This window comes from Thamnophis sirtalis, unplaced genomic scaffold, assembly GCF_051295495.1.
Source record: "Thamnophis sirtalis isolate CommonGarterSnake01/CBP01778 unplaced genomic scaffold, rThaSir2_p1.2 scaffold_9, whole genome shotgun sequence".
NCBI lineage: Eukaryota > Metazoa > Chordata > Lepidosauria > Squamata > Natricidae > Thamnophis > Thamnophis sirtalis.
Window position 1 is genome coordinate 31,787,721 of NW_028261389.1, and position 24,388 is coordinate 31,812,108.

The 24,388-nt window shown below is 36.9% G+C and overlaps 1 protein-coding gene across 3 annotated transcripts; it reads right to left on the reverse strand.

The window, feature by feature from the left end:
• Positions 1 to 609: 609 nt before the first annotated feature.
• On the reverse strand, positions 610 to 18,876 carry RANGAP1 (Ran GTPase activating protein 1). 3 transcript variants are annotated; one of them, XM_087723217.1, is made up of 17 exons: positions 18,725 to 18,876; positions 17,899 to 18,017; positions 15,318 to 15,473; positions 14,637 to 14,764; positions 14,076 to 14,135; positions 12,688 to 12,867; positions 12,097 to 12,231; positions 10,585 to 10,743; positions 9,959 to 10,072; positions 8,655 to 8,754; positions 7,314 to 7,398; positions 6,593 to 6,764; positions 5,360 to 5,479; positions 4,729 to 4,831; positions 4,151 to 4,239; positions 3,398 to 3,519; positions 610 to 1,430 (listed from the first exon to the last, which is right to left on the reverse strand). In XM_087723217.1, exons 3-17 carry the CDS (start codon positions 15,427 to 15,429, stop codon positions 1,361 to 1,363), a joined length of 1,749 nt encoding a protein of 582 aa, XP_087579343.1. In that variant the 5' UTR covers positions 15,430 to 15,473; positions 17,899 to 18,017; positions 18,725 to 18,876; the 3' UTR covers positions 610 to 1,360. The 3 variants fall into 3 exon arrangements, with proteins under 3 accessions (XP_087579343.1, XP_087579342.1, XP_087579344.1); XM_087723216.1 differs by lacking the exon at positions 17,899 to 18,017 and having other exon boundaries at positions 18,725 to 18,867; XM_087723218.1 differs by lacking the exons at positions 17,899 to 18,017; positions 18,725 to 18,876 and adding an exon at positions 18,524 to 18,644.
• Between the last annotated feature and the right edge of the window lie 5,512 nt (positions 18,877 to 24,388).

Sequence of the window (24,388 nt, forward strand, 5' to 3'; positions counted from 1 at the left end):
AAAAATAGAGCTTTTGGAAAAGTTAGCATTTCAAGTATATACATTAATTAAAATCATTTATGGGAGTACAATACCTTACTTCCAAAGATTCTTACTCAGATAGCCTACTCAGAATAGGACAATGTGCAAGTTTTCAAGAAATGACTGGTAGCTGATTTAATTGTTTTCATGGAAATTTGCTTAGAGAATTTGTCTTTTAATTTTAATAAGCAAATAAACATCCATTAATCAAGGACAATTTGCAACATATTCTTCTCTGGTTAGGTTTTGAAACAGCTTATAAAAGAGAAGAATACAAGTAGGAAAATACTATGATTTTGAAATATAAAAAGGAAAATTAAATGGAGGATAATAGGAGCTTATTAGACTTACAGGTACAAAATATCCTTGACTTACTACCACAATTTAGGCCTCAAATTTATGTTGCTGAGTGAGAAATTTGTTGTTTCTCCCCATTTTATGACTTTTCTTGTTACATTTGTTAAGTGAATCACTGCAGTTTTTAAATTAGTAACATGGTTGTTAAGTGAACCTGGCGTCCTTACTGAAGAAAAAGGAAGAAAAGAAGAAAAAGGAAGAAAAAGAGAGAGAAATAAAACCCAAGGCCAGTCAAAATTTATTACATTTATTCTGAACTACTATTTTAATTAGACAGATTTATATTTGTAAGGCAGTTATCACTAACAGTCATTTGCAGGCCACCAGTAATCGTCTTATTAATGTAAATGTCAATGAGTAATGGTGAAGGATTCCACATAAATATTCTTGGTCAAAAAAATATACTACATTGCCACAGAGTAGCCTGAAATTAAACGAGTAAGAAATAATAAAAATAGTAATATTGTTTTATGTCTTGTGATGGCCTATATCTGGAGGAAAACAACCTCCCACTAGGCTCATAGCATAATGCACTTGCAAGGAAGCTTCAGACCTTTGCTGTTACCTCCGAAGAATAGTCCAAGAAATATATATATCTGGAGAACCTAGGTAAGTTCTTAACCTTGAGAACAATGAATGAGAAACAGAAGTCCCAGATTAAAAATAAGTCATCTGAGTCAAAACCAACAGAGAAAAACAAAAACAAAAAACATAAAACATCTCAAAGAAAGGGGAAAAAGATTCCTGGGAAGGCAGAGTTCGTTTTGGAAACAGACAGTTTTAAAGCAACAAACAGCAACATAAAAAGTACAAATGGCAAAGTTCCTCCAAGTTTGTAATAGTAGAAATGCAGCCAGACATCCTATGCTTCAGTGACCTCGTAGGCACATTTTCCCCTGAAGGTTCTGACGCCTTTGCTCTCCATCTCAATATGTTCTCCTGATAGTCTTTGGGTGAGAGAGAGAGTACCATGGCCTCTGTGTTACAGCTGGTGGAGGGTCTGTAATAGCAGGTGTCGAGCAAAAGAGCAGGGATCCAAAGCACGGTTAGGCCTATGGAGATAAAATGGAGATGATGAGGGAATAAACTTTTTCTTCAAAATTTCTTAAACCGCATTGAGCCAACGGATACTTAAAGAGGGAGTACAAACTGCCATTCTGCCCAAGAAGAATTCTGAGACTTTTCATGGACAATTTTCAAATATTTTAAAGAAATACTGAACATCAGGGGAAACAGGGTACTTATTTTCTACTTTACCTGAGAATGCTGCTGTGGACAGGAAAAATTCTGAGAATTTAAAATGTTGACATGAAGCACAACATCAAATTTGTGCAGCAAAAGTAAGATTTATAGCAAAAGAAAATCTCTCCAAAGGAGGCAACTCACTCCATGGCTTCAGCAACCTACATTCACTAACACAAAGGCCATGGATAAGCAAGACAATACATCATGTAAGTTATTAAAAAAAGTAGTAAGCCATTTAGGCTTTCACAACTTTGTGTGTGTGTGTGTGATCTTGGCACTAGCTCCACTAGGAAATGCATTCATATTTCATGTAGCATGTATTATACAAGTAGAGAATAATAATACTGCTTGATTAATTTCATACTAGAAATAATCTACATTATAGATTATTAAGGAAAATAAAATTTTCAATATTTCTTTTCTATATCAACCAAGAAATCCTCCATAATATTTCACTGGAAGATTTTTCACTTTTTCTAAGTGCTTTTGGATTGAAAACAAAATCTAGGATCATAAAATATATAGTCAGCACATAGTGGAAAAAAGAAACATATGTAGTCCTTGATTTAAAGTGAATTATAACTGTCACGTGAATAAAAGTCAGTTGCTTGGCAACTAGCATGTATTGATGACAGTTGCAATATACCAGGGTCATGTGATCACCTTTTGCAACCTTCTGACAAGCAGTGTTAATGGAGAAGCCAGATTCATTTAACAATCGTTTTACTAACTTTTCACAACAGTGATTCATTTAACAATAGTGGCAAAAGAAGTCGTAAAATGAGGCAAAATAACTTAATAACTCTTTTGCTTAGCAATAGAAATTTTGGCTCAATTGTGGTCATAGGTTGAGGACTATCTGTTAACTTCTTAATGTAAAAATGCCATATTGTATCCAGTTTTATTTATTATAGTTAAGGCCAAAGATTGATATGATCTGAAGAAAAATTAGAGTATTAAATTGCCTTACAACTGTAATAAAGATTTGTTTTGATTAGTATCTTAAATATAGAAGTGTGCTAATTTTAATTAAACAGAACAGTTACTACAGTAGATTACCCCAAAATTGAACAAATTAGCTATTTCTCTAGTCTGACTGAATAAGCTTATAATTTTGTAGATTTCCTTCCATTGTGAAGGATTGTCCCAGTAAAACATCAAGCAATATTTACATCTAAAACCCAAAACTGTTTTTATTTATCTATTTTCTATACTGCTTAATTCTGAAGGCTCTAACAAGTACACTATTGAAGTAATATAGTAATAAACATTAATATCACAATAAATCAATAGCATCATCTTAAAAAACAGCACTAAATATGACAATCACTACTCATAAATGTTCCTTTTGGAAAGTCTGGAAAGCCATGGAAGACTGTGAGATCACTGTGAGGAGCACATTATTCCACAGGAGGGGAGGCCCCACACAGTACACAGACCTCCCACTTCACCTTTTCATCGGTAGGGTCCCTTAGCAGGCTTTTATATGTGCTTGGGTTCAGCAGGCACACTCTAAATGGTGCTCTTGTAGATACAGCTCCCAAATCTGATCGTAAGTCATAGAGAATTTAACAAATAATAACATTTAGACGAATGTTGGGAGCAAGTGCAGCTCCAATAAAAGCTCAATTCTTTGACAGTGTCAGTACTGTCTATTACCTTTACTCAACAATAGGTTCAGGAACACTAATTCCCATGAACTGGTAGGAAAATATTAGATTCCCCCCCCCACTCCACGTATTGCTAATCTTTCCATTGAGATCATAATACTCACTTTGTGACAAAGGCCAAGAGAATTGAGACAAGGGACTTGGGAAAATAATCCTGCTGTACCATGTGGTTCAGTGTCATTAGAGGGCCATAAAGGCTGGGAACAGCCCTGATCTTCTCTTCACTCTGAAAAGTAAAAGAAAAAAGGAAAATTAAAAAGAAAGTTACTATATCTAGAGAGGCCAGCAACATTTACACAGTATTGTCCCCGTCACCTCCCATAACCACACATAATTCATTCTGTTCCATTTGGCAAACATTCCGGCAATCCTTCAGCAACTTTCTAAAGTCAGGCACTGAACTGGGATAGCTCCATGTTCCTTTTATTTTTTTGCCCCCCCAAAAAGTATGGTGTGATGCCATCATATTGATTCCATTTTCAAATTATTGCTTGAACATACCAAGACTTAATCTTTGCCTTTCCAAATATAAATACAGATAGACCTCAACATACAACTCTTTGTTCAATGATTGTTCAAAACTATAAGGGCACTTATAAAAAGTGACATATGACCCATCCTTATGCTTATGAGTGTTGACTCATGCCCAGTCGCATGATCAAATTTTGGATACTTTTCAACTGCATTTATTTACAAATGGTTGCAGAAAATTGGACTAGAAGACTTACATCATTCTGTAATTTATTACATGTGCCATCATACCTCGTATGAGAACTTCACCTACTGTGCTTTTTGGAATAGAAAATATACAATCAAACCTCATAGCTGTCAAAAATCCCCTGTCTATGTCTACTTACCTTTAACAATCCCATGTGAATCAAAAGACTTGTTATGAAAGCATCAGAATTGAAGTTGGCTGATGAAAAAGCTTCTCTCATCAAAGCATCTAAAAAGATCCAACTGTATTAGAAACATGGAAACCTCAATCCTTAGGGAAATATTATTTGATTTTGGTCTACTGCCTATGTCCTGTAGTCTAAGGAAAGACAACAGGTTTAGCATCACAGTCCTAGGTAACAATTTCAAAATTTAAAAATAAACCCAAAGGAAAAAATAACTAATTGCAACTTCCATTACTATGCACATTATTTCAGGATCCAAGAGCATGAGTTAAGTTCCTATAGTAAAAGGTAGCATATTTTTATAGAAGTAAGCCACACTAATTTTAAATTGACCTCTTTTGTAAAATAGTGCATAAAAAGGAACATTCAAAAAGCTATTGTCTGGCTCAATCTGAGGTACAGGAGACTATAGCTGAAATTGTCAAAAAGAGAGAAGTTATTAAGAATCTAATGTCAACTTTAACTAATAGGTTTTTACATGGATCTGCTTATATCATCATCGTACTGATTAAAGCCTTTAAAAAAGAACATACCTGTTGTTTCAAACACTGCTGTTTTTACTACGGTCTCATCTTTGAAGACAGAGGAGATCTTAAGGAAAACAGTAACAACTTTTTCTGAGTCAGATGTGTCTGTCTAGAAGAAATATAATATCAAAATTAAACATACTACAATAGTTTGTCACTAAAAAGAGAACAGGTAGCCTGTTTACTATTACTTAACCTCATAAAAACTGTTTTGCAATAGATCTAGGCAATTATTATGATTGCAGTACTTTGATTTGCTTCTAAAGCAATGTTTAAGTAGACAGAGAGCTATAAACAGAACATTGGGATACAATTTCATAGAACAACTGCATCTTTTTCCAAATTCCCAGGGCATGCCTTGATGACCTTTCTGGAGTCAGATCTAAAGTGTTGCATAGCCCTACCAATTCTTATTTCTTCAAAGAAATTTTAAAAAAATAACTAATTTAGATTTTGCAAAGCTGCTAGTGATATTGGGCTTAATACACAGTAGAATTCTAATATTTGGTAAGTTTTCAGGTAAAGCAATGTGTAAAGTAGAAGAGAGGAGACACCAGTCAACAAGAACAGAACTACTGAGCAACTAAGCCGTGGTGCCCAGAAAACTGTGTTTTGTAAAATATTAGCAATGGTTTACCTGCTGAATTATCAAAGTCGAACATTTGGGGCCAAGTCGCAACAATTTCTCTGGTGATGGAAAAGCCAGAAAGGTGCCAACATCAACAGGAGGAAGAGGAGAGGATAATGGTATAGAATCCTGGAAGAAATCCTGAAAATTAATCTTTTGCCAGAAAATACAGAAGTAGAAGCGGTGTAGCAGATGAGAAATGAGGGAACCGGTGGTGAGGTAATGTGGATTCATTTCGGCAGAACTAGTATAACTTATTCCAAGTCACCACCCCAACCCAAGATGATAGAGTTTTAATCTTGTGGTCTGATTTTATACTGATATTGTCATCTCTCTTATTCCTGCTAGCATAATAATATATTAGATGAGAAATATAATCTTTCTCTCATTTACTCATAGGACTAGTTTTATTTAACAATAACTTTGTACAGCAAAGGATATGAAAAGCTTTCTCTTTTCTGTGCTTTATTACAGAAAGATTGTGCAGCTAATCACTTTCCTTTAAATTTTTATATAATTATTCTTCCTTTTCTTTTCCTGCTTTTATTCTGTTGAATTGTCAATTGCTACTTTTTCTCTTCTTGTTGCCCATTTCTAAATTCTGTTTGCTTTTTTGTCTGTGCTCCTAAAACAATAATAGTTTATTTGCATTACTTAAAATAAGTAGGCAGTTTTAAAACAAAACAGTCAGCTTGGCCTGGATATGAATTTAGGAATACACTTCAAGAACATCTGCAGGAATCTAGTCTAGTCTATATGGCTACATTTACTAGGAAATTTAAATGAACTTCGTATTAATTTTACATACTTATAAAATACTGTAGCCAAGTGTCTTAACAGGAAAAAAACCATGAAGTGTAATCAAGTAAATAAATTATTTGTAAATTTTATTTTTGGCTACAGTATTTTGGAAACATAATAATCTGGAAGTGTACATTTTAATATGTTAAGTTTCAAGGGGGAAAGCAGCAAAGCAAAATTAAAGAGGAGGTGTATGCATTTGTTTTCATTAGGCAGATACACATAATTCCTTAAGGAAAATTATTTGGAAAAGTCAGCAACATAAAACTGTTAAATTTATCCAGCAATTTATTACTTTAGTATATTAAATAACTACTTTTATACAAGCAAAAACAATAACAATGAATAAATAGCTACAACAGCTTTCCAACTGAATGCACCAGGCACATCAATTGCAGCAGTTGTTCTTATTGAAAAGAGGAAAGGTGTGCTTATACCTACATGTTCCTCTAATATTTTTTTAGGTGTAAGGGGTTCTTGTTCTCCCTGTCCCCTCTCCTGCGCCTGAAGTGGCTCTTCTTCTTCTTCTTCCTCCTCCTCCTCTTCCTCTTCTTCCTCCTCTTCTTCTTCCTCTTCCTCCTCCTCCTCTTCGTCATCTTCTCCATCATCCTCACTAAACGAATACAAGAATATAATTATATATACTATTGGGAGACATATGCAGATATTTATTTCTAATCAGCTTGTATTCATCATTATAAAATTGAAAAGACACACAAATAAAGAAATTGGATATCGAAACACCCTGAAGGTTGGAGAAAAGGCAGAACAAACAATTATATTTCTCCACTCCTGCCAAAGCCACAGTACAAATTAACCTTGAACCATATTTAAGGTTAATTTGTACACAACAGCTGCACAGTACACTTTCACTTTTGCTATTGAGGTTTTGTGCTGAAAGGCTCTTAAAGAGCCTTGCAGTCATGAATATCCATTACATTTAATAAATAATTTCACAACACTCTGTATATAATACACATATTAACAAATAAAAATACTATTTTTTTGGCTCAATAAGTGTCTTGCAGTGAAATTTACCAAATTAACAAAAGTGTTAGTGTACATTGAAGTTAATTGTTGCTCAATAAGTGTCTATTTCACACATTAAAAATCATTTAGAAATTGAAATAGCCAATTATTGGAGGCTCCGTTAGTATCTTACCTCAGGGAGCCTAGGATCTCTCCCATATTGAAGCCCTCAAGGATATCCTGGAGCTGTTCACAGCCTTCTTCTCCAAAACAATTGCCTATGACAAGGATAAAAGCATATATAAAGAGAAGTATTTATATATTTTAAAGGCTAGTTTGAAAACTCTGTTTCTATATGGAGAACTGGATAAAACCACAAATTTTAGTATCATATCTGAATGAAAAATGCTATACTGCAATTAAAGTTGATCACTATAAAGTCTTTGAAATCAATTGACTCAGATAGGAAGGGCAATCTGTGGCCTACTTGTCCTTGCATGTCACATCTTTTTGTATCTCCATAGTCCATGTTGCCAAGATGGCAAATTTACGGTTTTCTACCAATATTCAAATTAAAACAAAATGATGTGGAAGTTTCCTGGTGTGTTTAATATACCTATAAAGATTTTTAAAACTCAAGGCCTCTGACCCTTAACACTCATAGGAATCTATTCATTGTGACTTTTGGCTGCAGAAAAGTAACTTATTCTGGGCTATGCTTGGGTTTGCACAAACATAATGAGTGCCCATAAAACAAAGGTCTCTAATTAAAGCTATTGCTTATCCAGCCTCTGAGAAAAAGTCAATAAATCTACTCAGAAATAAGATTTGCATAATCTTAAACACTACAGTGAATCCTGTGGTCCATTATTACTGAGATTGCAGGTTTGGGGAAACTAGAAAACCAGGCATCCAGTGGCAATTGGTAAAAGGGAGATAGGGAACTGATCACGAACTGAAAATCTGAGGAAAGCTAATTGAAAGGGAATGAACTCGAGAAAAAGAAGGGAATTTAGATATAAATATAATTTATAAATATACCATAATTTTTGGAATATAAGGCATACCTTCCCCCCTCAAAAGAGTGTGGAAATGTTGGTCCGTCTTATACGCCAAATACAGCCAATTTTGGCCTCCTGAAGCCCCGCTTCCGCACCCCATTTTTGTGAAAAATGGGCCATTTTTCTGGGGTGTTTTTGCCTTCTTCCACCCCCTAGAAGCACTCTGCAAGCATCAGCAGTGCTGGGGGAAGGGAAAAACACCCACATTTTGGTGAAAAAATGGGGCATTTTTGCCTTACCCCAGGCCTGCTGAAGGCTGCAGAGTGCTCCTGGGGGCCAGGGAAGACAAAAACTTTTTTTCTTACATACCTCTTCGAAATCTTGGTGTGTCTTATACACTGGTGCATCTTATAGTCCGAAAAATACGGTAGATTTAGGTTTACATTGGCTTGAAGTAGCCAATCAACCATTTGGTTTAGGATTTTAGCTACTAAAAACAGCATTATCAAACATAGCACAATCACATATAGTACCATTGAGCTCTAACTTCTCCAGTTCTGACTTGTCCTCAATAGCCTCAGCAACTATAAGCCCAGCATCTAATTTGATCTCACAGAAGGATAAGTTGAGTTCCTAGAAAGCAGAAAGTAAAGTTTCATAAGAATACTTGGGTTAGAAAGAATGCAAGAAATATTTTTAAGTGGGTTCATATCATGCAGAGTCCTAAAAAACAATTCAGAAACAATAGGGGCAGTGACAAGATGCCTGAATTACAAATAATCATTTCTGAAGACTGCTTTGGTTAATTGACTGCTCGGGTTGATTTCATTTTTGATTCATTGCTTTTTACGTTCATGGATGAATAAATTATGTTCCTGCATGATATGTGACATATAAACCGTGGCTGCAGAGAACCCCATTCTTTGCACTAGCTTTCAGGAAATGTATTTTTTTTCCTGCTTTTCTTATGGCAGAAAATTAAACAATCTATGGTTCACCACAATCCTTACTGTGATTTGCTGAGGCTCTGATATATGCATGTAAATACGCTACCGTGGCCCAGCAAATTATTCAACTTTAGGATTTAAGAAGTTACCTATCCCTATTTTAGAATAACATGTTGGCCTTCATTCCGATTTAATATAAATAGAAACAAAATTTACATATATCTTAAAACCAAATATACACGATTCTTTAACTTCATCATGTAGCTTGACAAAACTGAAATGTTCTTGGTGTTTTCACTTGATTCCAACCCAAGACTGTACCTTTAGCTGTAAGATGGATGGTAACATAATTTTAGGATTTAAAAAACAAAATTTTAGGATTTTGGATCAGTGTTCTGCAAGTGGTTTCTTAAAATACAAAAATGCATGTATTTCATATTTATATGATCTCTAATATCAAAACTTTTACTTACAGAAGCCGAAATTATGCTCTAATCCTGCCCTAGCCAAACAAGTCTAGGAAATTAAGTGGCTCCACTGAAATAGTCTGGGCTACAGCCCAGACTATTTTAATGACCCCCCATTTTAATGACCCCATAATCGGTAGGAGTTGGGGCAATTGAATGGAGCTGAATGTTTACTGGCTGGATTGGATGCCCTTCCTGTCACCAATGGAGAGATTTGGCCACAGATATATTCTTATTGTGCCCAGAAAAATATCTGCCTCTACCTAGGATTGAACTCACAGACTCCTGATTGTGAGGCAAAAGCTCCACCTCTAGGCTACTGCACCACTCACCCAATAAGCATATTCATGTCAGCCATAATTTAGTTTGTCTCACTGCATACATAGCAATATACATGAGGATTCAAGTACAATTGGCCAATACCTTTAGTTTATGAAGGCCTTCACTAACAGCTTCAGCAATAGCCACAGCACCTTTTGAACGCACCAGACAATCCCCAAAGTTGATCGTTTCCACTTGACGGAGCTTCTTGAGGGTCTGAATAAAACAAAGAAAACAATGCAGACATAATTCAAGGAAGCACCTCACAGAAATGCTTCCTTTTAAAAATATAAGGGAGCTGTACTGAATCGGACTTGTTGCATGCAGCATTTCAGAAGAGCTCATAAACAATTCCCAAGTGCAAGTGTTTACTTGTCTGGCTTCTGCCAGAAATTTAGAGGGACACTGCTACTATAGATAAAATGGTACCCTTACTCTTCATGATTTTCTCTCATCCCATTTTGAATTCTTCCCATGGGTCAATTTTGTATTTTACATTAGCAAATTCAACAGTGTTTTCCAACTACTCCCCCCCAACTGCTATCTCATATGCATTAACATATAAGCAGCAAACTTAATGTACACTGGCCAAAATTGGGACTGTTTTCTCTAAACAATAAATCCATTTTATTTCACAACTGCTGTTCTAGATTTGAATCCAAATCACTATTAATGTGGAAATCAGTATTAATATAAAATGTATGACAAAATTATTGAAAAGTGCTTACTTCTGCCATAGCCACAGCTCCCTTCTCAGTGAAAGTATTATCGTTCAAATTAATCACTCTCAGCAAGGGATTGACAGCAAAGGCCTCAGCTAAGGCTGTAATTCCTGGATGATTGATTCCATTCTGTGGCATATGAACTTCTTCCATAGTCCCAATAACCTGAGGATCAAGATAGCATAGAGGGTCATTGTTCAAACAGAGGTAAAATCATTTTTCCTAATAACTGTATGTATCTCTATACCCTATTTAAACTCTTCATACAAATATTACGTATTGTAATCTAAAATAGCAGAGTGAAGAAGCTATTTCAAGCCCTAGCGTTTGCTTCTACAGATTCACCAATTGGAGTGCAATGCATGTTAATTTTTAATAAAATTATATTCAAAAACATTAAGTACACTATTTAGCTTCTTTTTCTCATGTACCTTGTATAATATTACTTACACCAAAAATGATAGGTAGATACACTATATTGCCAAAAGTATTCGCTCACAACTGCTTCTGATTATGTGGATGGGTGAGCGAATACTTTTGGCAATATAGTGTATCTTTATATTCTCAGCCCTACTTCTTAAATACACTAAGATTTATCAATTGAGAACCCTATTTACCAAAAGTGATTAAAAGAATTTTCAAGTACCCTTTCGTTTTAAAGCTCAATTTGCCAATCTATTTCAGAAGTCCATGTGCCCATAAAAGAAGAATCTAAAACAGTCTAAAGATCATATATCCCAACAAAAGGTATTAAGACAATATTTATTGGGGTCACTTTTATCTTTCTATTACATTTCCCCTATAATTGCTTGAATACAACTACTAATAGGTTACGATGGCAATTGGGATCAGAATTTCTGCCCCTAAGCTATGAAGTTGTAAAGTGTGACATCACATGGCTATATTGCTTAATTACAGCAATGTCATTAAAAGAGGACCTCACATGATCACATCTTTGAATTTCCTGCCATCTTTCCCAATGACTTTGCTTATGGGAAGCTGGTAGGAAACATAAAAATTGCAATCTGGTGACTATGGGGATACTGCAATGGCCAGAACGCTAGGATTGATCATATAAACCATTTGTTAAATGCTCTCATATCTTTGAATAATTGCTGAACAAATGGTTGGAAACGAAGGACTATCGGTAAGTTGAAATATGACAGAACAACAGGTTTCTATTCAAATAGGGCAGTTGGTCCAAACCTGTTGCACTACAATAATCCACCTATACTGCGATGGCACTTTTTTATTAATATAACGTCCTAATTTGTTGAATCCTCCAAATACATTCAGGAAGTGGCTGTTTCCCCAGAGAAATTGACCACTACTACAAAAGCCATCAGCATCACCAATAGCCATCAGCTAGTAAGAACATAATGTACAACAAATCAGAGTTGGATAATAAAAATATTCATATTTTTTAGAACATATCTGACCAAGGCTCAGATTTTCCCTTCCTATTTGCCTATTATACATAACTGTTTAATGGGATACGACTCTAATTCTTATACTCACTGTGAATGCCTCAGCAAGAGCAGTTGCACCATCATTTTCCAGGCGGTTCCTGCCAGCCATAAATACTTTCAGAGCCAACGGCTTGCCTTGAGCAGTTGATTTCCTGTGACATTCTTTCAGAGCTCCTGCTAAGATCTTAAGAAAAAACAATGTTGACATTGCTAAGGTGTCAATTCACCATGCCTACAGGGAACACATTATTTAAACTGCAATTTTATATACATGATATTGACACTCTGCAAGTAACATTGTGCATTAGTAACATTCCCAATTGCAACATAAAAAAGAGTAATTTTGGTCATGAAATTGGCATAAATGCATGTACTCAACTCAGATTTCTCTGTGGGATACAGGGTGACAGATTCTTTATCTCTTAACTAGAGTTCTTCTAGAACATTCTAGGACATGCCAAGAATAAGCCAGTATACTTTTTATTAGAGTAAATGATGCTGACTTTCCCATCAATTTGGGAGGCTTTGTAAGTCAACAATTTAAAGCAATACATCATATGTGTAGAAACAAATCACAAGGGAAGTTGGAAGTCAAACATTCTACTTTCCACTTCATAAAGATTCAGGAAATGTTTTTTACCTTGCCACCACCAATACCCATGCCACAATTGTTTAACTTCAGTTCCTGCAGAGTGAAACAGGTAGGACTCTTCAGCAATGCCTCAAATCCACGGACTCCATCTGGTCCAAAGGCATTATCACTCAAATCCAACTCTACAAGTTGGCAGCCAGCAGAAATGAGGGCTTCTCCAAGAGAAATCTGACAAATGATAAAAGGTGGAACAAAATACTTTTACAGAAGAGAAATATTTTGTTCAAAGCAAGATACTATTTTTTTATGCTTTGTGATATATCGTTTCAAGCTATGAAAAGTGCAACATACTTCATACAGTATCCCTAAAATTTCCAAATAAGACTATAATTAAACTCATATATAATATGTGATAAAAAGAAGAAAACTGATAGGAAATTATCTTAGGTATCTTTATACAGGAATAAGCTCCAAATGAACTTTCTCTTGAGTAAGCATTCCTAAAGAGACTGGATTGGTGAATAGACTTCACTTATCAGCAGCTGAGCTGAAGGCTCTTTCTCATTCACAAAATTTAAAAATATGGAATAACAAATCACATTACTATAATGCTGTATGTAAACTCAGCCTTACTCTTTCTCACAAACTTCCATGACAAATTCAGTTTTAATTTATAAACATATATTCACTTATTTCCTTAACCTGCTTAGAGAAAGAAGGCAATTCATTCAGTCTACAACAGGGGTGTCAAATTCAAGGCCCAGGGGTCAGATCTGGCCTGTAGGATGCTTAGATCTGGCCCGCAGGGATGTCCTGGAAACAAGGGCAAAGGACAGGCCCGTGGTGCCTCTGCCAGCAAAAACGGAGCTTGCAAGAGCCGCGCGTGGGAGAAAATGGATTTGGGAGCCTGTTTTTGCTGGCAGAGCCCTTAGGCCACCACAGGTGCCCCCAACATGAGTGACATTGAGCTGGCCGTGCCCCCCCCTCCCCACCCTGAGGTCAAACACAACCCTGATGCGGCCCTCAATGAAATCGAGTTTGACACTCCTGGTCTACAATATTTCAGAAATATTTGATCCAAGACACTGCCTTGAACTGAATTAGACTGTTATTTGTTTACCTTACCATGACCCATTCTGATTAGCAGCAGTGTCAGCCAATAATCTTCTTTGCCTTTCTACTGAGAAATATCTTAACTGGAAATAATAATAAAGAACTGAACCTGAGACTTTTTCACAGATTCTTATATATACTGTATTACTGATTTGTCATTAGTCTCCAAATGGTTTGGTTTTGGTTGGTCCTTGCTTCCAAACCTCTGTAAAAAATCAGCATACTGCTGTCATTTTGATCACTAACCTCAGATGATACTCCCACACTGTAGCAGTAAAAAAATCTCATGTTAATAATAGTTAATAGTTACATATTTCACATACCAAAGCACAGGGAATCTCAGATCTCAGTCTCCCGGTGAACATATCACTCCAATGACACCTCTAGAATAATATATACATATATATTATAAATATGGTAAAAATCATAAAAGATATATAATAAACTGTTTATTTATCTATGTTGTCCTTGATGAACAATATGCATAATTGCAAAAATGACTATATCTGAAAACTAAGAAGCTGGCATAATAACCAAGTTCCAAAGAGTGTATAAATTTATTTGTCCTGTTTGCTCAAATATAGAATACATGTTTACTTTATTTTAACAAGAGTTGAAGCTGGTCACAAGTTCAGAGAAGGATTGAACACCAACCCTCCAAAACATAATAATACTTCTACCACATAAAGTGGTGGGTATGAGAGAGATATATGACAGAATATGCAAGGCTGAGAGTTAATGATATTCAGAATGTGAAAATAATTAAGACCCTATGAAATGTTTCTTATGCTTGTCATCCAAAATATTCTTCACACATCAAAGTTTAAATAAATTTAAGGTACAATTTCATTATTATACAGAATAATCAGACATCAAAATCTCACCTTGAGCTGAGATTTCTTCTCCAGTGCCTTGGCAATGACCTTTGCTGCTTCAACTCCCACAGTATTTCCTTCCAAACGCAGGGCTTCTAGCCCATCAAACTCCTCAATCTCTTTGATCACAACTTCAGCTGCAGAGATAGGCAGAATATTTCTGAACTCTAACTCAAACTGCATCTATCCTCATTATAATTCCACCTCAAGTCCTATTGTCTCTCCACCAATCATGCTTTCCTTCCTTTTTATTTAAAATTTTGCACTCTTTACCAAGATGACTTAAAGCAAAATAACAGATTCCTGATTGCTAGTTCACGTTAGTTACAGTTATCCACTGTTATAATCATTCTCTAGAAGTCATTTAGACAGTGGTCCCCAACCTCCGGCCCACTACCAGGCAGTGGCCTATTTCAAACCGAGCGCACGAGAGGTGGGACAGCACACACATGTGCGTAGCTCAATTCGTTCAAGCAGCGAGCCAGCACATATGTGCTTGCAAGGCCCAGTTCTCCTCTCCCCCACTCCCAGCTGTGCCTAGCCACAAAGTTTGGAGACCACTGATTTAGGATTCAGTCCATGTGGGGGTATTATAATGTATTATTTTATTTTATACAAATGCTCTCTGCAAAAGTAATACATCTACTCAATGAAATACTCATAATCAACAGCAACAGCATATCCTCTTACCATCTTCTGCAGTATTGAGTTTCAGACTTTTGCCTTTAAAGCTCAGCTGCCCTCCGCCCACTTGGGTTTTAGCAAGTGATTCTGCAAGCTTAGTTATATCTTCTGATGCCATTTTTTAACTGTGCCAACTGTTGCCAGTATCAGATGGGAAAGATGCTGGAAAAGAAGACAGAAATAACTTAAGTGTGCGTGAGAGATAAAAATTACCGTATTTTTCAGAGTATAAGCAGCACTTTTTTCCCTCCTAAAAGAAGCTGAAAATTTGGGTGCATCTTATACTCTGAATGAGCCCCACCCACCTGCCAGCCCCTACCCTTCTTCTTCCTGGCTGCAGAGATTGCCACCGACAATGGCTTGCGTTTTTGGGCTCCGTGTTTTCAGCCTCCAAATACTCAATGTGTGGTGCTAACAAATTGGCTACCCGCAACAGCTGCTGCCTTCTCTAAAGTAGGCAAACCCTTCCCTGGTTTGCCTACTTTAGTCACTGGAGCTCCCTCCGAGGATCAGCTGTGCTTTTGAAGCTGTTTTTCAGCCCAAACACTAGCTAAGCTAAGCTGTTCCCTCTAACAATCGGCTGTGCTTTTGAAGCTGTTTTTCAGCCCAAACACTAGCTAAGCTAAGCTGTTCCCTCTAACAATCAGCTGTGCTTTAGAAGCATAGCACCCATCATCCCCAACCTCAAAACCAGTGAGCAAACTAATGAAGCTGACCAGGATAAGGACTAGCCAGATGAATTCTTGGTAGACAGATTCCCCCCCCCTTTTATTTTCCTCCACAAAAACTAAGGTGTGTTTTATACTCCAAAAATACTGTAGCCTCTTTCACTCCCCCTCCTGTTCTCTTCTTTTGGTATAGAATAGCAAGAGGAAGCTAAAAATTGTTATTGTATTGGTTCTATAGCTTCAACATTATTGAATTTTTTGCTACCTCAGAAAAAGAAAGTGAAGAAAAGAGAGCAACTGTTCATGTAGTAATCTATAAAACTATCCAGAGTAATAGAATGGAATGGAATTCTTTATTGGTCAAGTGTGATTGGACACACAAGGGATTTGTCTTTGGTGCATATGCTCTCTATACATAAATAAAAATAATATTGAATACATTCATCAAGGACCATAAGATACAACACTTAGTGATAGTCATAAGTTACTAATAAGCAACCAAATTGTACTAGGAAACAAATAAAATATAAATTTTAAAGATACAAGCAACATGGTTATAGTCATGTGGGAAGAGATAGGTACTACGAAGGAAGAGAAGAATAGTAGTACAGTCTTAGTAGGTAATATGACAGTGTTGTGGGAATTAGTTGTTTAGCAGAGTGATGGCATTTGGGCAAAAACTGTCCTTGTGTCTAGTTGTTCTAGTGTGCAGTGCCCTAATTACCTTGCATGATAATATGCCACTGAACTAGGCTGAAAGATTGCTGTGAAGACAGTAATGTTTGCTTTGTTCAGACAAAACCAGCCAGGTCATTTTGTCCAAATATTACTCAGCTTATTTCAACATGTTACTTAGCATCATTTTATAGCAAATGCTACCATCCTGCTTCTGCTATTTTATGCATAAATTACATTTGGTATTAACACATTTCAAGCAAGGATGGATAATGCAGGGCAGGGGATGCACTAGGCAAGGAAGGTTTTGAACAGATTAGTTGGATAGCCAAATTCGCCATCCAGCAAAGCCCAGATCCACCTTTCTTTAAAAAGTAAATTCTGCTTTCATTCCATAAAAATTCTTTATTTCTAGTTTCTATCCATCCTATTTTATATACAAAGCTGAGCAAGAAACGATTCATGAGAATAAAAAGTAAACTAAACTGTCAATAGATTTTCTATCAGCCTTTTTTCTTCAATAAAAAAAGCATTTCCCAGCTATATACTCTAATTCCCAACTGTTCCATTCCAGTCACAGGTGAACCTCCCAAAAAACTGAACAAATAGCACTGACAGAGCCTACATTACAACATTTGTTTAATGACCGTTTGAAGTTACTGCACTGAAAAAGTGATTTGTGCGCTTTTTTCACACTTATGACCCTTGCAGCATCCCCATGGTTATATGATTAAAATTTAGATGTTTGGCAACTGACTCATATTTATGACGGTTGCAGTGTCCAGGGGTCACATGATCCCTCTTTTTTAACTTTTGACAAGCACAATCAATTGGAAGCCAGATTCACTTAACAACTGTGTTAGCAACTTAACAACTGCAGTGATTCACTTAACAACTGTGGCAATAAAGTTGTGAAATGGGGCAAAACTCCCTTAATATCTCACTTAGCAACAGAAGTTTTAGGCTCAATTGAGGTCATTATATAGCATTGCCTTATTTGCCACTACATAAATATAAAAGAGTGGCTGAATAGTAACAAAGGAACAAAAAACAGACTTTGCAATAGTTTTGTTACTTAGTAGATTTTATCCCTTTATTGCTTTATAAGTAACTCAATGCAGCAAACATACCTAATACTCCTTTCTGTTCTTGTTTACTCCACAACTACTAAATAATTATACGACTAAGGACCTTAATTTTCCTTAATAAATAGAAGCTATTTTCTATTTCTATATTTTCCTTACTAATGTGGTCTGTATCTTCTGTTCAACACAAATCTTTTAGATTGTAGTAACCTGGCAGTAATCTGTATTTTAGAAAGCCTCCTTTTTTTGATGTTTTGCCATCATCTCCTCTCCACTGTCTGGAACAAAATATTTTTTTTAGAGGTCAGTTCAAGAATATCAACTTTTTTATTAGAAAAATCCCCAAAAGGTTAGAGAAATCTTGGTTGCTCTATCCTTATTATTTTTCACCGTGACAGAACTCTTTATGCATTTCATACCGGTACACGTTATAATTTTGCTTAAACCAGCTCAATTCCCCTCCCTCCCCCCCCCTTCCATAAAGAAAATCCAACCACTTAAACACAAGAGCGACGGAGGTGAAAACCCGCTTGGTTACCCGAAGTCCTCCTCCTTGAAAGCCCCAGTTCAGACGTGCGCTCAGAGTTTACGTAACCCAACCTAATCTGGCCTCACTCGCGAAGAGCAACGAGGGCGTGACGTCACACAGGGGAGAGAACAAGCAGATTTTGGCAGGAAAGCCTCTCGGTACGAAGGAGGTTTTGACCGGCGTCACGTCCAATTGCCCCAGAATGTTTTTCGTTCGCAGCCCCATCACCTGCGGCACGTCTACACGTGTACGTACCCCTAACACATACAGCCCAGGAAGCAAGACAGAAGCGCCTTCTTCCTCCCGCACAATACGGCTCCTTCCGTGTCACGGCAGAGGCTCAGTCAGAACCGCCGAGGAGGAGCGAGCCCACCGTCAACTTAACCAACGACCCGCGAATAAATCAAGCTAATCAACTGTCCGCCCTTCGGCGGGCGATCAGCGGCGTCCGCCTACCTGGCGCGTCCGTTCTCGCTGTCACGTTGAAGCCACTCCGGCCACCGCAGCTCCCCAAGATGACGGCGTTGAGGGAGGCGGAGGATTTGAAAGCCGGCAGTTTTGTTTCCCGGGTTGTGATTCGCTCCGTGACCGCTTGCGTTTCCTCGGGGCGGCTTGCTTCGCCTCTTTACGCCCCTCCTTCCTTGCAACGACTCTGAGGTAATTGTAGCCAAAGGGCGGTGACGATGAAAAGAGGTCATAATTTTGTGTTGCACAGTGCAGCTCGCCCACTCGCTCGGCAGCGCAGAGTATCCTGGGAGTTGTAGTTTTTTTTTTTTACATTAATATTGGGAAATGTTGGTATTTTTCTCTCGTGGAGCGGTTTGTTGCTAAAAGTAGCGAGATAAATGTGTCTAGAAGAGAATTGGATTAGCAAAGTAGTTTTTTCAAAAGAAAAGTTATCTGTTCTCTGGCATATCTCCATCTGTGTAATATGTAGAAATGTTACAGCCTGATTTCTATGTCTACAAATTCATCACATTCTTAATATTTATATGCAATCGTTTAAAAATATTCGATGAATTTTGAAACGTGTTGTGAGAAAGTAAATTTATTGGACATTCGTTGAAATTTCCTAAAGTGAATACTTTAAATTATGGATTATATTTAACAGAATGTGAAAAATAAGATCAATTTAGGATTAAAGTAAAGCATTTGGGTCACTTAATAGAATTTTTAAAGAATAGTTGAGCAATGGAAGGAATGTTAAAGGGAATGTGCAATGGAGAAATGGTTACAGACACAGTATCTTCTGGGTGGAGACAGTAATGTACTCTTTGGCTGTGAACCAAAATTATTTGCAGCAAAGGTTTGAATAATACAGGGAGGAATATGATTGTGAAAAACTGCACTGAGGGATAAAGTAGTTTTATGTTTGACAGGGAAAAATAGAGTGATGAATAATGCAAGCTATACATAAATGGTGTGAAACTAGAGGAAGTAAAATGAATTTGCTTATCTTGATGCACAGAATTAAAAAGCAATGGATAGAATGTGGTCTATTTCAAGGAATGAAACCGAAATGTCTGTGTATAAAATTGTTTTGCTCATTTGTTTATGAGAGTAGGTTATGACAAGAGAAATGAAGTTGAATACAATAGTTTTCCCAAACCATGGCTTCTTGTGCTCTGTTCTTTTACTCATTTAGGAAGGCAACTGTTTAATTTGTTGGTCAGTCACTGCAATTATCTATCTATCTATCTATCTATCTATCTATCTATCTATCTATCTATCTATCTATCTATCTATCTATCAATGCAATGCAATGCAATGCAATGCAATGCAATGCAATGCAATGCAATGCAATACCAAAAGGTTACTTTAAAAGTAAATTTTTAGCCACACATTTATTAATTGAAAAGAAATCAGATGCTGTTGTATATGGACAGAATTCGAAAAGCTTGCCTTCAGAAGTTGTGGGCATACCATCACTGAAGGCTTTTTTGAAGAGGCTGGATAATGAGCAGGGGGTTGAACTAGAAGACTTCCCTTCCAGCTGTTATTCTGTTAATTATTAAATCCTATAATATAACAGCCATATTTTAGCTTAGATAAATTTAATGGATTCTCCACTCATAGAACATTTCTTAAATGCTTTATTGCTTAAAATAATAATTTTAACAGAAACATGCTAAATAAATGTGTAAATATTATGCTAATGTTATTTTGTCCCATAAATTCAACAAAAGTTTAATAATTATTTAAGTCCATTTTTATTTGAGAAGGAAAGTAGAATACATTTACATCCATAAAAATGTTTCCTTGGAATAATTAATTAATTTTATTAAAATAACAACAGCAATAATAACAATACTATCTGAAAAATTGAACAAGTAAAATTCCACATTTTATAAATGTTCATACATTAGAACCTGAAAGAAATATAACAATCTTACTCTGAATAACTGAGTAACCTGATAAATTAACAAATATAAAACTGTTTAGTATATGCATGTAATTTTCAATCATTATTGACATATAATAACAGCTCACAGTAATTACTGTAAGAATGGTTTGCAAGTCAATAGTTAAGGCAATATCTCCAATATCAAAAGTAGGAGAGAAAGAACATCCTTGATGAATTCCACAAGATCTCTGGCTACATAAAGAGATAATTTCATATGTATTACAATAGCAATAGCAGACTTATATACTGCTTTACAGTGCTTTACAGCCCTCTCTAAACGGTTTACAGAGTCAGCATATTGCCCCTAACAATCTGGGTCCTCAGTTTACCAACCTCAGAAGGACAGAAGACTGAGTTAACCTATTAGCCATTTAAAAAAGGAGTGCGTAGCTACATTTCAGCCCAAATAAAAAAGGAAGAAATCGAATTTAAAAAAATCCACTGCTCATATTCAAAAATGTTTTTTGAATTCAACAAGACCAGCATTGTAGATTTTAGCTTTTTTGAAATACACAACCGGACTATCAATTATCACATCTTGATGCACTTCTTAATTTTAACCACAAGCCTATTACTTATTTTATCTTATGCAAGAGAGACAGTGGTGGGTTTCAAAAATTTTTAGAACCTCTTCTGTAGGTGTGGCCTGCTTTGTGGGAGTGGCTTGCCAGCCATGTGACTGGGTGGGAGTGGCTTGCCAGCCATGTGACTGGGTGGGCATGGCCAACTTATAAAATGTGATGAAACTCACTTAACGCTCTTGCTTAGCAACCAAAATGTTGGCTCAGAAACTCTGGTATTTGAAGCACGCAAGTCTTAAAGCTGTCAAGTTACAAGATCCTTGCACCCCTAAACCTTTGGGGAAAAAAATCCCAGGGGTGTTCAAACTTGACAGCTTTAAGACTTGTGGATTTCAACTCCCAGAATTCCTCCTCTCGCTCTTCATCTTGATGATGTGCAGACGGGCAGTGGGAGGGAGCTGGAACGGGTTCTAAACGGCTCGGTAGATTTGTGGAACCTCTTCTATAGAAGAGGTTAGAACTGGCAGGAGCCCACCTCTGAAGAGAGATAGCCACAAACCATAATTAAACAAAAACCGCTTTTTGAGGAACTTAAGAACATAACAGACCCCAAAACATTTTGTTTTTCACAATGGTGAACCAGTTCCTATTACAGTATTCACAGGCAGGAAATAGCCATAATTTTTCTGTCATTGTTCCCCCACAAGTGTATGGAATTATGTTTCTCCTACTCACATAATTTTCAAGATTAATGGCCTTGGATAGATTTGACCTCTATAAAGTTACCCATTCCTCTTTTAAAGCCATCCAAATTAGTAGCCACATCACTATATTTTTTGTAATTAATTCCACAGGTTAATTATATGGTATGTGAAGAACTGCTTCTTTAATCTACACAAAGTCTCCTTTCAGTTACCTTCACTGGGTAGTCTTAGTATTTTGAGTAAGGGAGAAAAACTTCTTGTCCATTTTCCCAGGCAATGTATTATTTTAAACAATTCATGTCCATTGTCATAAATTTTTCAAGTTAAAGAGACTTAAGCATCCTGGTATTTTCTTGCAGGGAAAATAGCCAAGCCTTCTGATCATTCATTTATGTTCTTCTGACTTTTCTTAATCTGTTATCCCTTCCAAAGATGGTGATATAAACTATACTTCAGATGCAGATGTACTACGGATGATATAATGACAGCATCTTCGTTTCCTATCCTGCTATTCATCTCTAGCATGGAACTTACTTTTTTTCCTAGTTACCAGACACTGAGTCAAAGTCTTCAGTATATTAACCATTATAACCCCAGGATTTACCCTGACTAGTTCAAACTGCAGCTTCAATTTGGATCACTTTACACTTAATTTAAGTCAACTTTCCCCTATAATTGACAGAACATTGTGTTGCAACCTTTAATTGCAAAGTGCATATGTGATAGTATTGTGGGAAGAAATATCCAACTGTTTCAGTCCCAAGCCGGGAGAAAGACAATGGAAACATGGAGGCTGATTGGAAAGATGGTTTATTGGTGAAGCAGAACCACATGAGTTTATGGTTCTAGGTAGCTGACAAAATGGAGTTGAGAGTGGGGTGTTTTATACCTTCTCTTGGCTTTGTATTTGAGCTTCCTGTTCCTGTGCAAGAACATGTATTCTATGGGTTTTGTCAGATTCCTATGGGGTCATGTAGGGGTTATATAGGTCATAGCTAGCTCTATAGGCAAAAGAGGAAATGCAAATCCTATGTGTTTGAGCTCCCTGGTTTGTTTGAAGTTTGGACTGCTCTGAGATGATGCAATAAAGGGGCTTGTGTTCTGAAAGGGTGTTGGGCAATTCCTATTGTGGCTTAATGGCTTTGTCCTGGTTTGGATCTTGCGTGAGGGCTAATCAGAGTTTGCTGCAGGGAGTTTCAAAATATCCTGTCTTGAATGGATTTCTGCCTGCAGTATTTGTTTTGCCTATGAATAGAGCTATCTAGATCAGTGGGTTTCAACCTTCCTAATGCCGTGACCCTTTAATACAGTTCCTCATGTTGTGGTGACCCCCAACCATAAAATTATTTTATGTTTTCCGTATTTTTTCGAAAATATGTGTTTTCCAATGGTCTTAGGCGACCACTGTGAAAGGGCCGTTCAACCCCCAAAGGGGTCCCGACCCACAGGTTGAGAACCACTGATCTAGATACTTGTCTTCAGTGGTGGGATTCAAATAATTTAACAACCGGTTCTCTGCCCTAATGATTTCTTCCAGTGGTAGGTTCCTGATCCCGTTGCAACCGGTACGGTGCAAGGGGCCCCGGCGTCCACCACATGAATGCGCACAACATGTGCTCATGCGCATAGTGCACACATGCGTCCTTACCTCCTGCGACGTTCCATGATGCCTCTGTGATGCTCCAGCTGCTCGGCGGAGCGTCACGCAGGCACCATACGCTCTGTGCGCATACACGGAAGTGCCAAAGAGCTTAAATACAGGTAAGGTCAGCGGGTGGGCGAGTGAGCTCTCCAGAGCACCGTACCGGAACGGTACCCAGTGGTCCCAGCAGGCACTGGTATGCCTGTACCAGGGCGTACCGCTTGCAACCCACTACTGATTTCTTCCAACAACCAGTTCACCAAATTGCTCAGAAAGTTAACAACCGGTTCTCTGAATCCCACCACTGCTTGTCTTTCTTTTTCAATAAACTCTTTATTCCTTAAGTGCTGATGTCTGCTGTGGGCTCTTAAAGAAAGTGGGGGTTCCTTTCTGCTTCTAAAAAAACATGTTTCTCCATTTCTCCCTTTAGGGAGATATAATATTCTGCCTTTTTTAATATTCTTCAAAATATTTCAGTCTTTTAGGAGGAATGGGTGCTGACTTTCTACAATATTATAAATTGGTGTCTGCCAGCTTGAGGGGCTCTTGCCTTGAAAAGCTGCATCTGAAATTTAAAAATAAAAAATCTTCCCAATGTATATGTCTGAAAGTAAGTAGCAAAGAATTGCAGGCTGATTTATTGAAAAAATCTCACTGAATTAGTTTATTCCATTGATCTGTATCTCCCCTCACTCCCTCACTCTCCCCCTCCTTGTATATCTTCTCTGGTTTTATTTGCAAATACAGCATATTACACAGGTAACATTTCCCATATTTTCATTTCCTATGTTTTAAGTGATATTTCAAAAGTCTGGGCATAAATACAGTAGCAGATTTATTAACTGGTTG